Source organism: Colobus angolensis, unplaced genomic scaffold (genome assembly GCF_000951035.1).
Source record: "Colobus angolensis palliatus isolate OR3802 unplaced genomic scaffold, Cang.pa_1.0 Scaffold491, whole genome shotgun sequence".
Classification (NCBI taxonomy): Eukaryota; Metazoa; Chordata; class Mammalia; order Primates; family Cercopithecidae; genus Colobus; species Colobus angolensis.
Window position 1 is genome coordinate 2,983,946 of NW_012118388.1, and position 17,232 is coordinate 3,001,177.

General features: G+C 38.5%; 1 protein-coding gene across 2 annotated transcripts in view; it reads left to right on the forward strand.

Annotated features, from left to right (window-relative positions):
• PALMD (palmdelphin) overlaps positions 1-16,780 on the forward strand; it is a 48,684-nt gene extending 31,904 nt beyond the window's left edge. The window contains exons 5-9 of one of the 2 annotated variants that reach the window (XM_011959415.1): positions 8,609-8,723; positions 8,863-8,896; positions 9,010-9,123; positions 11,023-12,123; positions 16,261-16,774. In XM_011959415.1, coding sequence (XP_011814805.1) covers positions 8,609-8,723; positions 8,863-8,896; positions 9,010-9,123; positions 11,023-12,123; positions 16,261-16,304 — 1,408 coding nt within the window. In that variant the 3' untranslated portion in view covers positions 16,305-16,774. Of the gene's footprint in view, positions 1-8,608; positions 8,724-8,862; positions 8,897-9,009; positions 9,124-11,022; positions 12,124-16,260 lie in introns of both variants that reach the window. The other variant, XM_011959414.1, reaches the window with a different exon arrangement.
• Positions 16,781-17,232: the final 452 nt, after the last annotated feature.

The following is a 17,232-nucleotide window of genomic DNA, read 5'->3' on the forward strand; positions in this document are numbered from 1 at the left end:
TTCTGCCCACATTTACTAAATAGACATCATCCTCGTACATCTTATTACAACTCTTCCAATCATGCTAGATCACTGTTGAGATTTTCTGTTTAGATCAGCATTTGCAAAGACAAGTATGTCCCTGAAGCTATATTAGTATCATGCTTGCTAAAGTTGCAGATCAAACACCCAAATGGACCTGCTAGATTTTTGTCTTCCAATGGAGTTGTCACAGACAGTCCTCCTCTCCCAAGCAAACTAAGAGAAAAGCGCCTTTTTTTCTTTTTTCTTTTGAGACAGTCTCACTCTGTCACCCAGACTGGAGTGCCGTGGCGTGAACTCACTGCAACCTCCACCTCCCAGGTTCAAGCGATTCTCCTGACTCAGCCTCTTGAGTGGCTGGAATTATAGGCGCATGACACTATGCCCAGCTAATTTTTTTATTTTTCGTAGAGACAAGGTTTCACCATGTTGGCAGCGTTGGTCTCAAACTCCTCATCTCAAGTAATCCACTGGCCTCAGCCTCCCAAAGTGCTGGGATTACAGGCATGAGCCACCATGCCCAGCCCAGTAACTCATCTTTATTAAGGAACTCCTCTGCATCAAGCCCTGTTGTAGAGGTTTATGAACAATTACCTCAACTATCTCCTTAAGACAAACTTTAGTGAATACTATTATTATTTCCTAAATGAGAGAACAAGCTTGGAGGGGTTAAAGGATTAAGCCAACTGTATTAGCTTTGAGATGGGTTCATTTTCTGTTTCCATGGGTAGAGCTGTAAAGTCTTTTCTTCCCCTGAGAAAGTGGGCCTTCACACAAAAACTCACAAAAAATATAGGTAAACCACCAACTGTTTCCTGTTCTCCCAAGATTTAGTGGGGAAGAAAGGGAAGAGAATCTCTAGTCCAAGTGGAGAATCAAGCTAGAATTGCTCACCACTCTAGGCAGAATTCAATACTTACCAGAGGCAAAGACATTCTGAGAACCTGTGAGTCCCAAAACAAACTGGATCCAGCGGGGCATGGTGGCTCACACCTGTGATACCAGCTTTTTGGGAGGCCAAGGCAAGGTGGGAGGATCTCTTGAGCCCAGGCGTTAAAGACAAGCCTGGGCAACACAGGCGTACCTAGTCTCTTAAAAAAAAAAAAAAAAAAAAAAAATCCCTCTTTTTCTAGTTTGGGGAATGTTGGAGGTGGGGGTTTGGTCCTAGCACTTCCATCAGCTGGCCTCAGAGGCACATCAGTAGTGGCATAACACCTGCTGACTCAGGCTATCCCAGAGAAATAACCATTGGACCCTCTCTTTAGGTGTAGTCCTGGCTTTTAATAAGAGAGTTTAGGCTACTGAAATGCAAGCAACTCATCAGTCCCTTCAAAGTATAGGTAAGAGCCAGTCATAAACTTAATTTCATACCTAGCATTGGTGGTTACCTTGAAACTGCAGTAACATAATCAAATTGCATTAGCCAGCTTTATATTTAAGACCTACTGCTTCAATTACTTTGAACAACACAGTCTTGTGTGGAAGCAAAGAAAGTTGTGCTATAAAGTGGCATTAGCTTAGGAAACCCTAGATTCTTTGAAGGAGACTGTTCTAAGAACTCATATCAGAACCAAAGTCAAGCAGCCAAAAAAAAAAAGATAAAGCCCAGATTTTAATCCTTGTTAGACGGACTAACCCACTGAGCAGAAAAATCCCCAGTACAGCAAAATAACCCTAAGGAAGATTAGGACAGAAATATTCCCTTTATATGTAATGGGTCAACACTTTTACACACTGGTGTGTCCCAGCTATCATTTCAATCTTCACTTCCTTTATTATCATAGAAATTAAAAATTCCCTTTATACTGCAAAGCAAAATGAATGTTGTGTCTAAGTTCCTAAGAATCCATTTTTTTAAGTTTTCTTTCTACAGTGACTAATTGGAGAGGAGTTAAGAGTTCAGACTCTGTAAGTAAAGATCTGATTTCAAATTCCATCCTGCCTCAGGCTGCCTGTGAGCCTCTGGGTGGGTTGCCTTTCTAGGTGCCCAGCTTGCTCATTTGTCAATTGGAACTAACAGCAGTGCTCGTGGGGGTTGCTGTAAGGACGAAATAGGCCAGTGCCTGGTGCAATGTAAATATGCTATATGTGTTAAATGTTCTAAATGCTAACACATGAAGTGTTGAAAGGTAGGATGATGACTTTTGAATTTTGGTTTGTGTGGTTTTTCCCCTCATGAGTTCCAGTCTGTTTAGCCCCTAATGGCAAACTCTATCAGGTTGTGAGTCCTTATTAACTCCACCAAAAGCTGAGAGAGATAAATGGACCCTTAGCAGCAGAAAAATTGCCTTCTGAAATAACCTCTTCCTGATGCATCCAGCATCCTTTTTTCCAAGACAAAAAAATTGCATGTTGGAATTGGATTGGAGACATTATCTCGTGATGATTAAGGGAGGTTATTACTGCAACAGTTCATGAAATGAAAGCTACCTGCTTTTACCTAGGGAGCTCTTGAAAATAACCCTCTTTTTCCCCAGCAAATAGGCAAGGAGAAGAAAGATTCCAATAATGGATAGCATTACAAATCCTTTTTCATGTACTCTGCTTATCTAAATTGGCATGTGATGCCTGCCCACCAACTCTCAGAAATTGTGAGAGGCACTGACTCATCCATCAAGCCCCACCTAACAGCCTGGGAGGCACCAAGGAGGATATTTCTTTCTCTGCTGCCTGTTCCTCACCAAACTGAATCAGCATTTCAAGGAGCTCAATTCCCATTCTGAAAGGTAATACCTTCTAAAGATGGGGATGGCAGCACTTACAGAAATTCTAACCCATCAATTGAAAGATAGGCATGTAAAGGTTAAAGAGTTACCCCACGGTAACCTCCCCAAATGCTCTCCATTTGAAACAATTTTAATTTTACATATATATGTATATACACTCACAGATAAACACACATACATACACATATGTATATATGTACATGCATAAATGTACATGTATGTGTATATATATGCATATATATATTGCCTTCTAAAATAACCTCTTCCTGATGCATCCAGCATTTATGTGCTGTCCTTTTATTCAAGACAAAAAATTGTATGTTGGAATTGGATTGCAGACATTATCTTGTGATGATTAAGGGAGGTTATTACTGCAACAGTTCATGAAATGAAAGCTACCTGCTTTTACCTAGGGAGCTCTTGAAAATAACACTCTTTTTACCCAGCAAATAGGCTATATATATATATATATAATGTATATATAAATATATATGTATATATAAATATATGTGTGTGCGTGTGTATATATATATATATAAATAAAAGATAAAGCCCAGACTTTAATCCTTATTAGACGGACTAACCCACTGAGCAGAAAAAATCCCCAGTACAGCAAAATAACCCTAAGGAATATATATTTTTTCTACAGTGGCTAATTGGAGAGCAGTTAAGAGTTCAGACTCTGTAAGTAAAGATCTGATTTCAAATTCCATCCTATATATTTTCCCAATACTTCATCTATACTTGCCAAATTTTTTCTCTCCCCCAACACTACTTTTGGAAAGGGATTAGGTAAGAGTCCCTAATTTAAGTCTTGCATTATTTAAGCTTTAAATCAGGGCCGAATATTCTCTTAACTTGAGTGGTCATTGAAAATGGGAAAAAAATAGATACACAAACATTTATGTATATTGGAATGGGAAGGGAATAATAGGGAAAAAATTAAAATATAAAAGAAATGAATATAAACAAATTCCTTATAAAGTACCTATCAAGAACTTACACTATATCAGGCATTCTTTTAGGTATCCAGGATTCCTCAACCCCAGCACTATTGACACTTTGGACTAAATAATTCTTTGTTGTGAGGCAACTGTTCTGTGCATGACAGGACATTTAGCACCATCCCTGGCCTCTACCCACTAGGTGTCAGCAGCACCCCTCACCGCCACCAAGTTATGAGAAACAAAAATGTCTCTAGACTTTGCCAAATATCCCCAGGGAGCAAAATCGCCTCTGGTTACGTACCACTGTGCTAGATAACACAAAAATTGCCCTGCCTACTAGTTGCAATTTTTGTTTTATGCCCCTTAAGGACAGTAAGTCCTCAAAAACTCAGTGCATTATCTGGTGTAGAGGTTGTCAAATGTCCTCTTCTCCACTGCTAGGCTACCGCTGACTTCTGACCAAGTGGAGGGGGTTGGGGAGGTTCTGGGAGCATCCAGTTCCTTACTCTCAGTTATGCTTTCTAAGCCTCTCATCATTTCCATTAGCATTCTGATCTTTTAGAAAGCTTTTCTAGAGCAGCGAATCACTAACATTCATCTGATATTTATATTGCCCGTAAATATTAGAAATATCAAATCAATACACAAAAATAAGAAGTCAAGTTTTGCATTGAAGTGGAAATTTTAGGAAATGTTCTACATAAGTAGGCATCTCCTGTTAGAGGTTTGTGATTCTAAGTAATTAGTACCAAGATGCTTCCTAGTTATCCTTTTTAACTCAGAGTTGGCTGTGAGTAAGTGATAAAGAATGGAAGGGAGGTGTTTATGTTTAGTTTTCACAAACATGTCATGATGTACCCAGTGACTTGAAAACCTTCAAAAATATTCATTAACAGATATGCTGATGAGGTTTGCAGGTTTTCAACCTCATATTCTTACCATATTAGTCTAAAGAGATTCTTGGGACAAATCACATGGCATTACATTACCCACGGTTTTTTCTTCAGAGAGAAACAACAACGAACACCAGTGCATTTCAAAATTCCCTAAGGTGTCATTGGTCGAGCAGACCAAGAGCTTTGTCTTTATGCCCCAGGAAAAGAAAGGGGCAGAGACAGGAAGAAACTAGCTGGAGTCGCTGGGCTCATGCCTGTAATCCCAGCACTTTGGAGGCCGAGGCAGGCGCATCACTTGAGGTCAGGAGTTTGAGAACAGCCTGGCCAACATGGTGAAAGCCCATCTCTACTAAAAATACAAAAATTAGCCGGGCGTGGTGGCGCACTATTGTGGTCCCAGCTACTCAGGAGGCTAAGTCAGGAGACTCGCTTGAACCCAGGAGGCAGAGGTTTCAGTAAGCCAAGATTGCACCATGGCACTCCAGCCTAGATGACAGAGCAAGACTCCATCTCCACAAAGAAAGAAAGAAAAGAAAACTCTATGAAGTTAACATTGACCAGATCTCTAAATGGTGAATTGCCCCAGATTCAGGCCTTGGAATTCTTATCTCCCTCACTTTCTAGGAAAACTTATCCACTCCTGTGGTAATAAATACCAACTCCCAAATGTATATGTTCAAACCCAGACTTCTCTGAGCTCCAGTCTTGTATATCCAACTATCTTCTCCATATCACACTTGATTGTCTCAAATTTAACACATCCCCCACAAATCCCCTTTCTTCTCTCTCCCAGATTTCTGTTCAGCCAATTGTATTTGCATGTTTCCAATTATTCAGGTAACAAACAGTGGAATCACCTTGACATCTCCCTTTCTCTTATCCCCTGCATGTAATCACCAACAAATTCTGGCAGCTCTTTCTCTCAAATATTTCCAGAATCCAACCACTTCTCACCCTTCTACTGGCAACCAACCTGGATTACGCCATCTTCATCTAGATTTTTAGGACAACTGACCTCCATGTTTGCCCCATCCTGTCTATTCTCCACACAGTGTAACTGTCTACATTTCAAGTCATAGCATGTTTCCTCTCTGTTCAAAATTCCAATGGCTTCCCTAAAGCCTTTCCATGCACAAGGCCCTGTCTATCTGACCATCTGCCTCCTCTCTGATTTCATTTCACCTTTCTATTCTCTCAGCTCTTCCTTCAAGCTCTGTAGTTACTCTTCCATCTCTCTGGAGCACACTCCCTTTGAAACCATCACGTCTCTTCATATCTCTGCTCAAATGACACTTTATCAGAGAGAACTTCCCTCAGCACACTGTGTGAAATAATGCCCCCTCCCCAGGCTTTCTCCTTATTATTTATCCTGCTATTTACAGCCCCTATCTTGCTTTTCTCATCAAAAATATTTTTTCTTCATAAATATGTATACATAAATTATATATACATAAATATATATATATACACACACACATATACATCTGAAATATATACATATTTGTATTACACATTTATTAATGTAGGAGTTGACAAACTATGGCCCAGGACCAAATCTAGCCCTGGCCTGATTGTGTACAGACACAAGCTAAAAATGGTTTTTACATTATTAAAAAGGCTGTAAAAGAAAAAGGGGGAAAAGATGAATAAGCAACAGAAAGCATATGTGGACTGCAAAACCTAAAATATTTAGCATCTGGCCCCTTAGAGAAAAAGGTTGCCAGCTCCCGTATTGTCTCCCACTAGAATATAAACTCCTTGAGCTCAGGGACTTTGTTTTGGTCACTGTAAGATCCCCAGCACATAGAAGAGTGCCTGGTTCAAAGTAGATGTTAAGTAAATATTTTTAAAAGAATGAATGAAGACAATGAGTTTTTGTGTTTGTTTGTTTGTTTGTTTGCTTGTTTTTTGAGACTGGGTCTCACTCTGTTGCCCAGGCTGGAGTGCAGTGGTGTGATCATGGCTCACTACAAGCTCGACCACTTGGGCTCAAACAATCCTCTCACCTCAGCCTCCCATGTAGCTGGGACCACAGGTGCATGACCAGCTGACTTTTTTTTAATATTTGTAGAGACTGAGGTCTCACTATGTTGCCCAGGCTCATCTCTAACTCCTGGGCTCAAGCAATCTTCCTGCCTCAGCTTCCCAAAGTGCTGGATTATAGGCGTGAGCCACTTCTCTTAGCCCAACACTGAGTCTTAGTGAGGTAAGGCCACTTGTCTAAGGTCACATAGGAAGCTGGCAGATGAACCAGGATTCAAACCCAGGTCCACCTGATTCCACAGCTAGGTCCTGATGTCCAAGCGCTGCTTGCAGCAATGATTTGAACCTTCTTGTTTTCTATCTTTGTAGACTGTCTCTAACAGGCAAATTAGGTAACTACCTGGTGGGACAGGGGATGAAAGAAGAAAGACATACAGTATGTTGCAGAAAACTTTTAAAAATTATATCATAACAAATTTACATCTGATATCAACCACAGTCAGTGTGCTTTCATATACGTCATCTCTTAGTGTCACCAAATATCTGTATAGGGTAATGAGGGTAATCTGTAATTATGCTCATTACACACATTACAAAACTGAGTTTCAGAGAGGTTAAGAGAACTGGCTTTCACAAGAAGTGAGTAGCAGAGACAGAATTGAATCCAGATTTATCACTTTTAGTGTAGAGCTTTCCCGTTTACCAAACTGGACCAACATATATCCCCACAGCTCTGCTGAAGGGTAAAAGTGCTGCCATGGATGTGGAGGAATTTTAATAAAATGGCAGTCACAGTTCAGACACTTCTAAGAAACCAGAGGCTACTCCATTTCACTTAGAGGTCTGTGGTGTGCAAGAAAACCTGCTCAGTTATAAACGCCAACCTACCAATGGCCAGAGGCAGCAGCAAAGTAAGAACTTTGAAACTGAAGCAATGAGCAAGAGAGCTGTCAAGCTGACCACATCTTGGGCTTTTATTGGTGTGTCAATAGCACAGCATTTTTGAGCTGCCAGGCCCATGACCATCTTCAAAAAGGAAGCCAAGAAAACTGACAGTTCTCTTAGCTGACACGAATATCCACAGCTGTCACCTCCTGGACCAGCTGCTGAATCTAATCAGCCATCCTCTGAGGCAGCTGACTTTAGAGCCTTAGTGTATTTGGCTGAGAAACTATGTGTGTTACATGGCTGCCAAGGGCCAGCCTTCTGCGTGATTGCCAGTGTATGTTTTTATAGAGTAGAGGTCACGATGCTGCCCCCTGGAGTTTATTTCAATCTGACACACAGCTGTATGCTGGCCAAGATACCAGCTCAGAATGCTTGCAACAGTCCAGTTTCAAATGTCAGTCTCTTTGTCGCTGTAAGTTCCTTATGATGTGTGCCCTTCCCCCCGCTCCCTCCCCAAGAAAAAGTAATCTCTATAAACAGCTGCAGTTGAAGTTACTGTACTAGATTTGGTTCATTTCTGCATCTCTTCACCCTACTCACTATAATATGGCCCAACTCTTAGGAAATTGAAATTAAATCAAAGTGTCATTTTCAATGTTAGAATATGCAAGAATTTTAAGTATTAAATGGCTATGATTATTAAATCACTTTAATAATTATAATGTTTTCTTCAAATAATGTATATGATGACTTGGATACGAAAAACTGGTGAACTACATAATAACTACAAATGTACCATTCCTTTCGGTCCAACTTTAAACTTATGTCTCTGTATTTTAAAAATCTCTTTTATTTGGAAGTAACATTAGTAATTGCAATGAAGAAAATGGAGCAAAGGTCAAATGCTTTACCTAATATGTTTCTTTGTCAAAAAAAGAAAACTTGAAAATTGTTCAAAATCAGGCATTAGGTACCTTCTATAAAGTATCATGCTTGGTGTGATGCTAAGTGTGACATTATGCTCTTAGAAGGTGTCTGGCAACTTACACACATATTCCAAGGAAAGTTTATATATGGGGAAGATATATTTGAGAACTCTGCATTTGTACTATGTTAAGCAATAAAAAGTATACCTTTTTGTTGTCAGGCTTGAGAAAGAGATCCAAGATCTTGAAAAAGCTGAATTGCAAATCTCAACAAAGGAAGAGGCCATTTTAAAGAAACTAAAGTCAATTGAACGGACAACAGAAGACATTATAAGAGTGAGCATTAACCAATTTTAAAACTGTAATTCTCTCTCAAAATGAATCCACAAATACTATATAATTTTTCAAAGCATATCCACATTTAGATTCTATTTTTTAAACTGGATTAATCATGGAGAATTCTTTTCTCTTACAGTCTGTGAAAGTGGAAAGGGAAGAAAGAGCAGAAGGTATGTTTTCGAATAACTTATTTTATGTTAAACTAAGGTTTTTTGGTAATTTGAAATTGTTCCTGTTGTTGTAAATATATTCTAAATGTATTTTGAATTCATTAATTTTACAGAGTCAATTGAGGACATCTACGCTAATATCCCTGACCTTCCAAAGTCCTACATACCTTCTAGGTTAAGGAAGGAAATAAATGAAGAAAAAGAAGATGATGAACAAAATAGGAGAGGTATATGAAAAACCTTGTTGAAGGGCATGTTCTTAATTTCAGATTTTACAGTGTCAAATATTCACAACTTGCTATGACAGATTATTCTTCCAGGTTAAGCAATGGTTCATTTTACAAAGTTCTGTGAGGTAGGTTAGTCACTGCATAGGTGAGGATAATGGGGGTATATTAATAGCATATATTCCATGCATTTTATTCCCTAACAAACCAGACAGGGATAAGGAAGACAGAGATCTGAAGGAGACAAGAAGCTCTTAAAAGCAAAACTTCCCTAGTCAAAAAGTATTTCTCCTGATATATTCCATCCAATAGACACGCTTTGGGGGTTACGAAGATCTTTTTTGAAAATGAAAATATTCCTGCAGGAAGTTTAGGCATTATTGTCCTCCATGGGAGATTGACTTACATAAAATTGATGCTTTAAAGCTTCTGGAAGAATGAGGGTTTGCATTAGAGCAGAGAGGAAACCTTTGAATTTTAGAGTGGAAGGAAAAACTACTCTTTATTTGCAGATAGCAGTCATTTATTCATTCAACAAATATTTAGAGAATAGCTACTATGTGCCAGGTTCAGTTAGGCACGTAGTAGGTATTCACTAATTATATCATGGTAGGGAATGCAATACAGAGAGTAAAGCAGAGAAGCTGGACAGGGAGAGTGCAGATGAGAGGTGTTGCAGTTTTTCTTGGGTAGTCAAGGAAGGCCAAGAACCATGAGGCTATAGAGGAGGTAATAAATACAAAAAGGGTTCAGAAAGAAAGGTGGGAGGACACAACAAAAGCAAGCTGTAAATTTGCACAGAATTCTGTACGCTTTACCTTTCCTACTGAAATTCCAGCCATAGGGATCTTACCTGGGTCATGAAGCAAATCTCATCTTCCCCAGTTCTCTCCAGTCCATTTGTCTCAGTGTAGATGATATTGCTCTATTTTTCAGTCCTTCCTCTACTTGAAAATGGGAGTGAAAATGAAAAGAAACATAAGACAGAAAGAGAAGTGTGTGATTCTAGCCTTCTCCCTCCCGTTTCCATCCCAGTTCTACATTTAAACAGCCTCTTCATTGTGAAAACTGTAGAACACACCTCTATAATTTCACCAGGCTGCTGGCCTGTACAACAAGGATGTAACTTTATAAAATATACTGTACTGGGTACTTTGCCCACTGTGATGCACAGTGCAACATATTCTTCTTGACTAAAGAAGAGATTGATTCTGCCCATTGAGAAATGCAAAAGAAGGTACATCCATCTTGCTGAATTTATTAATAGGAAAGAGGATATCTTTCAGTTTCCCAATAAAATTCTTTCCTATTTGGAACCATCAGCTTATCTCCTCTAATCAGCTTCTCTTCTTCAACCCTTTCTGTTTTTCAGGAATAATTCCATACACCATTACATAAAAACCCATGTTATTCCAGTTAGTCATTATATCGTTAATGAGTAAAATCAGAAATATAACAGACAACATCTCACATAAAAAAACATGAAGGGTATACGTCATATAAAAATAAACGTTGTGGGCCGGGCGCGGTGGCTCAAGCCTGTAATCCCAGCACTTTGGGAGGCCGAGACGGGCGGATCGCAAGGTCAGGAGATCGAGACCATCCTGGCTAACATGGTGAAACCCCGTCTCTACTAAAAAATACAAAAAACTAGCCGGGCGAGGTGGCGGCCACCTGTAGTCCCAGCTACTCGGGAGGCTGAGGCAGGAGAATGGCGTGAACCCGGGAGGCGGAGCTTGCAGTGAGCTGAGATCCGGCCACTGCAGTCCAGCCTGGGCGACAGAGTGAGACTCCATCTCAAAAAAAATAAATAAATAAATAAAAATAAACATTGTGAAAGCAGGTTAGTTTATAAGAGAAAAGTTAACTAAATCAAAGATCAAATTCGTTTCTTAACAGCTTTATATGCCATGGAAATTAAAGTTGAAAAAGACTTGAAGACTGGAGAAAGTACAGTTCTGTCTTCAATACCTCTGCCATCAGAAGACTTTAAAGGTACAGGAATAAAAGTTTATGATGATGGGCAAAAGTCAGTATATGCGGTAAGTTCTAATCACAGTGCAGCATACAATGGCACTGATGGCCTGGCACCAGTTGAAGTCGAGGAACTTCTAAGACAAGCTTCAGAGAGAAACTCTAAATCTCCAACAGAGTATCATGAGCCTGTATATGCCAATCCCTTTTACAGGCCTACAACCCCACAGAGAGAAACGGTGACCCCTGGACCAAACTTTCAAGAAAGGATAAAGATTAAAACTAATGGACTGGATATTGATGTAAATGAATCCATACACAATATGGACAATGGTCTTTCAGAGGAAAGGGAAAACAACTTCAATCATATCAGTCCCATTCGGCCAGTGCCTCATCCCCGATCAGTGATTCAACAAGCAGAAGAGACACTTCACACCCCACAAAAGAGGCTGATGACTCCTTGGGAAGAATCGAATGTCATGCGGGACAAAGATGCACCCTCCCCAAAGCCAAGGCTGAGCCCCAGAGAGACAATATTTGGGAAATCTGAACACCAGAATTCTTCACCCACTTGTCAGGAGGATGAGGAAGATGTGAGATATAATATCGTTCATTCCCTGCCTCCTGACATAAATGATACAGAACCGGTGACAATGATTTTCATGGGGTATCAGCAGGCAGAAGACAGTGAGGAAGACAAGAAGCTTCTGACAGGCTATGATGGGATCATCCATGCTGAGCTAGTTGTGATTGATGATGAGGAGGAGGAGGAGGATGAAGGAGAAGCTGAGAAACCATCCTACCACCCCATAGCTCCCCACAGTCAGGTGTACCAGCCAGCCAAACCAACACCACTTCCTAGTAAAAGATCAGAAGCTAGTCCTCATGAAAACACAAATCATAAATCTCCCCACAAAAATTCCATATCTCTGAAGGAGCAAGAAGAAAGCTTAGGCAGCCCTGTCCACCATTCCCCATTTGATGTTCAGACAACTGGAGATGGGACTGAGGATCCATCCTTAACAGGTAATAAAAATGACAAGGCATGCCACTGCTGTTCAGTCATGTGACCAGCTTCTCTTGTGCTAACACAGTCTTGCTTTCGGCTTCTCTGACCACCTCATAAACTAAGACAGACTGAGATTTTTTTATTAATGCTGATAGGGATTATTATCACTATAGTAAAGTGATTAAGTCACTTCAAAAGATAAAGAAAGTAAAAATAAATCATTGCCTTATTTGATATTGTATTGATGAACTTTAATAACTTGAATTTCATCTTCTATCATGGTATGGTGCTGCTTGTCAGTGTATTTGGGTCACTAATATGTTGGAGCATCAACAACATATCTTTTCCCACTAGAATCTTTTCACTACTTTATTTGTGCCACACTGTGATTTAAACTTCTTATATAAGTTAACAAATTGCCTTAATTTTGCAAGAAAGTACAAGAAACAAATGTTATTTTCAGAGTATTTTATTACCTTACTGTATCTTGTTTCTCCATATGTCTCTAGTTTCATTAATTTTATTTTCCTAATTTTTCTACATTTTAAAATAGAATGTTAGTTTATTTTATGTTTTCTATAACCTTTAACTTTGCATAGTCTTCCCCAACTTGGCATATTTATCTTTTCCATTTTCTATATATTAGCATTTCTCATTCTTCATAAAATTTTTATAGCTTTATAGCAAACCAGCTATTTTAGCCTTGAGTGGAAAATAACTTTAACACTTTTTTTCTACAAAAGTGATAGCTTCTCAATTTTAGATTCCTTGTTATTACTTAAATATTTTATTCTAGTTATCATTTATAAAGAATAAATAAGAACCTGACAAAATCAGTTATAATAGCTGTACTTACCTTGGCTAAAGATGTAAATCAAATTACCCTGACATAAACTTTCTGTATGTTTGCTAGGGATAGTAATTTTAAATGTCTCTAATGGAAGGATTCTCATTAAAAAGCAATAAACATTAAGTATGGCTAATTTCACAAGTCGAACTTGATAATTCTATGGAAGTGCGGTAGTACCTGCACAATTCAATAATATTTCTTCCTCTACAACCCATCAGTCCAATATTAGGTAGCTAATAATAGAGTAAAATGAACCTTCTCCCGTTCTTTTAAGTAGTTACAGTAGGTATCCCAATGATAAATTTCATTACCTGAAGAATTTCTAAGCTTTTGGAAAGTATACACGTATATAACTTCCTCAATCAGAGTTGACTGATATGTCCCACAATGGAAAGCTGAAGATACTAAGTTTCTTTCCATCTTAAGAAAGAGCTTTGTTCACTGATCAAACTTTGCCATCTTAAACTCATTTTAAAAACAAAAAACACGGAAGACTTAGAAAAGAGGAACACGCTGTTTATGGTCAATAGCAGTGACATTATCTACTACAAAACCTCCCTTTTCTGAACTTGGATATTAGCCAGCTCCTCCTGAACACCCTTATTTCTTCTCCTCTAACTTTGTCAACACATTTACCCCATGGAAAATGACAGGAAGTGACTAACATTTCCAGACAACACTAATCATGCCCCTGAACTAAAATAATGAAAACAGGAAAACCTATTCCAGACAAAGTAACAATACAGAGTTCTGTATTATCAATCAAAGTATCTTATAAACAGAATGCTCCAAATTCCTCGCCTTCCACCATGATATTGCTTTACATTGCTGTTTTCCAATTTGGCGTACAGACTACAGAGCTGATGTGTATTTTTTAAGTAGGTTTTAAAAATAAGTCAGTCACAGTGTCATATGCCCTCAGGTGCCATCCATATACAAAGAATACATAACCACCTATGTACTCCAATTTCACAAACACCAAGTGGGTTGAGCTTCTCCCCATTACTCCCAAAAAAATGCTCATGATACTTGAAAACTCACCATTTAGGTCAATTCCTGTATTTATGGTACATATCTCCTATTTAATATAAATAGCCCCAGTAGGCATAATAGTTAAGAATTGTTTGTCTCTTTTCCCTTGGTATAAATATGGTTATCAATGCCTTATCTAAGAGCAATTTTAATTTGGAAAACTGCATGAAGAAGAAAGAAATGGGAAAAGGTGGAACCTGGAGATTCTAAAGACAAGATTTTGTTAGTCAAAATTTTGAACCAAGTAAGACATGACAGAAAAATTCAGGCAACATTATGTCCATCTGCTTGATGTAAATATAACATGTTTGTAGGATAAAGCTCAATGCTAGACACTTCCACCATTGCATGGCCCCAGCCAGCTCTGCGTGGGAGCTCACTGCTACCCCTACCAATCAGCGGGTAGTAGCTGGCTTTCTTTGGTAGTCCTCACCAACCTATTCTTGTACTCCCAGCTCTAATCTGTCCTCTTAGAGATGTCAGTGGCATTCCAGGATGAAGTGGTGGGGACCTCAGCTCTGGGAGTTCACATGCTACTGCTGCTGATTGCCAACCTGCAACAGCCATTAGAGTCCAAGGGACACTGAGAGTAAGGAGACTTCTACCAAGTTCAGCCAGCTGAACCCATACATCTAAAATGCTATGGGAAGAAGAGGCAGGAATCAGAGAGGAGCAGAAAATAGAAGTAAGAAAGAGAACTGATGGCCCAGGGTTTTTAGCTGCTAAACCAGGTCTTCTATTGCCAACATGCTCTGGCCCCATGCATTTACTGGAATTCACACTATCTACTTGGCATAGGCTTGAAAAAAGGAGAGAAAAGAAAGCAGACTCTAGCAAACTTCTCTGAATGTCCACAGCACACAGGATGTGCCCAATTTATGGAATCTTACAGTGAGGAGTGACTATAAGAAAAAGCAATTTGCCCGTGACTTAACAGACACTCTTAAAAAGCCCCTCACTCCTACTCTCTTTTGTTGGTAGGGGCAAGGCAGAGATCCATAAAATCCAACAGTAGAAACTTCATAAAGCCTTGCTTTCTGGCTTCTGTTCACCTTCTGCTATGCAAACACAGCCTCTCCCAGCAATCGAGACCTTCTTGCTACAGAGCACATTCTCTCAGCTCATCCTAAATTCTAGGGAATACTCTTGGCCCTGCCACTAGAAATGATTATCCCTCTTAAAGTTTCAGGGGAAATAATGCTCTTCAGCTTCATTGAAATGAAAATATTTCATAGAAGTGGAGTGACAATTAAAATAATCATGGTCTTGTTAAGAATTAGAACCCATCCCTTCTCATATTTGTGCAAAAAGTTTTCTTAGGCACGGGGTCATTTCCATGGTCAAAAGGTAACCAATATATGGCATAGAAATAAGAAAACATGTCTTCCATTTTATTTTTCATTAGACAAAATTGTCCAATCAGTTACATAGCTTGTTCTTGGGCCATATTACACGTGAATGTGATATTAAATCATTAACATAATCTTTAGATCTGTGCCTTGAAAGCATCTCTCAACTTTTGGAACATGACTAAGGCAGCTATACACTGAAATCCTAAATAATAAGAATAGAATATCAGAATACTCATGCAGAATACCAGAAAAGTGTTATACATTCTATATCTACATTTTTTAAAAAATGCTTTCTACATTCAATATATTATTAGCAGAAGAATATATCCAAATAGATGTATCTGCCATTTTAAAGCATGCTTATATCTTGACAAAGACATTTTATAATCACTCCAGCTTTTAATAACTAGTTCACATTGTTTCTTTCATTCATAAAGAAATTTGTTCTTGTTATTATATATCCAAAGGCCGGAGCTCCTTTGGGAAAGGAAGTTGAATGAGCTGAAAGCAAACACAATCATGAAATAGAGTTTAAGCGTAAACACTGTTTTATTTTGGCAGTACATAGCTCAGAAATGTACGTAAAATACAGTCATCAATCTATAGGAATCTGTATGTATGGCTAATAGGGAAACTGTGCACTAGTCCTGTATTTGTTCCACTTGTACTGTGTTTGCTCTACTAATTTTTCTAACCTTTATAGAAATAGGTTCCTTCTAGTTCTGAACCTGCTTCTGCCCTAAGTTAACCATAGCTTATTATTTCTACTATCTTTTTGTGCTACTAAATCAATGCTCACATTGTTGGATAAAACCATCTGAGGTATGTTCTAAACTTTCCTGCATTCTATGAATGGCCATTTAGAGTAAAAATTGAGGATTTTTTGTAACTGTCTTTTTTTTTTCTTCTTTAATTTGCAGCTTTAAGGATGAGAATGGCAAAGCTGGGAAAAAAGGTGATCTAAGAGTTGTACCACCTATATAAACATCATTTGGAGAAGAAACTAAGAAGCATTTGCAAATTTCTCTTCTGGATATTTTATTTTTTCTGAAGTCCAAAATATTATCATTACAGTGTACCATATTAAGCCATGTGAATAAGTAGTAGTTATTATTTGTGAAAAAAATCCCAAAAAGCTGGGGAAAACAAACATGTAACTTTTCCAGTTACTTGACATGATTCACTGGGGGAAAACCAGCATTTTTTATTCTATTGATACCAAAGCATTTCTAATAAGAGCTTGTTAAATTTAAAAATAAAGTTATTTAAAATATTCTGAGTGTAGTATATTAACTGGCATTGTAATTTTGATGATACAAAGATTGAAAGATAATAGGAAAGCATTGCACTTCATCACAGAAATATTCAACTCGGACAAATAAACGTGTCATCCTGAATTAATAATGCCTTAATAAAAGTACATCCTCCTGCTAAGTATCACTTCAGTTGGTTTGGTAGAGACTTCAAACCCTTGCCCATATCCAAAAGGTGCATCCCATAATGATCCTCAGATGTGGGGACTGGGTTTGGATTGTCTGGCCAGTGCACAGATGATAACTAGCACATTTATTCTTCTTAAATTATCATCCTTTCTTTCACTCAGTTCAATGTGAACCCTGTGGTACAATGACCAATTATGACCTAAGGGTGTTGGATAGAGGATGTCCCATACCTTCAAAGAGCACAAATCTGGTCTAATATTTCACTGATTCTTGTGAACAAGTTATACAGGGGTGGCCAATCTTTTGACTTCCCTGGCCACATTGGAAGAAGAATTGTCTGAGCCACACATAAAATACACTAACACTAACAATAGCTGATGATCTAAAAAAAAAATGCACAATAACTCTTACACTGTTTTAATAAAGCTTATGAATTTGTGTTGGGATGCA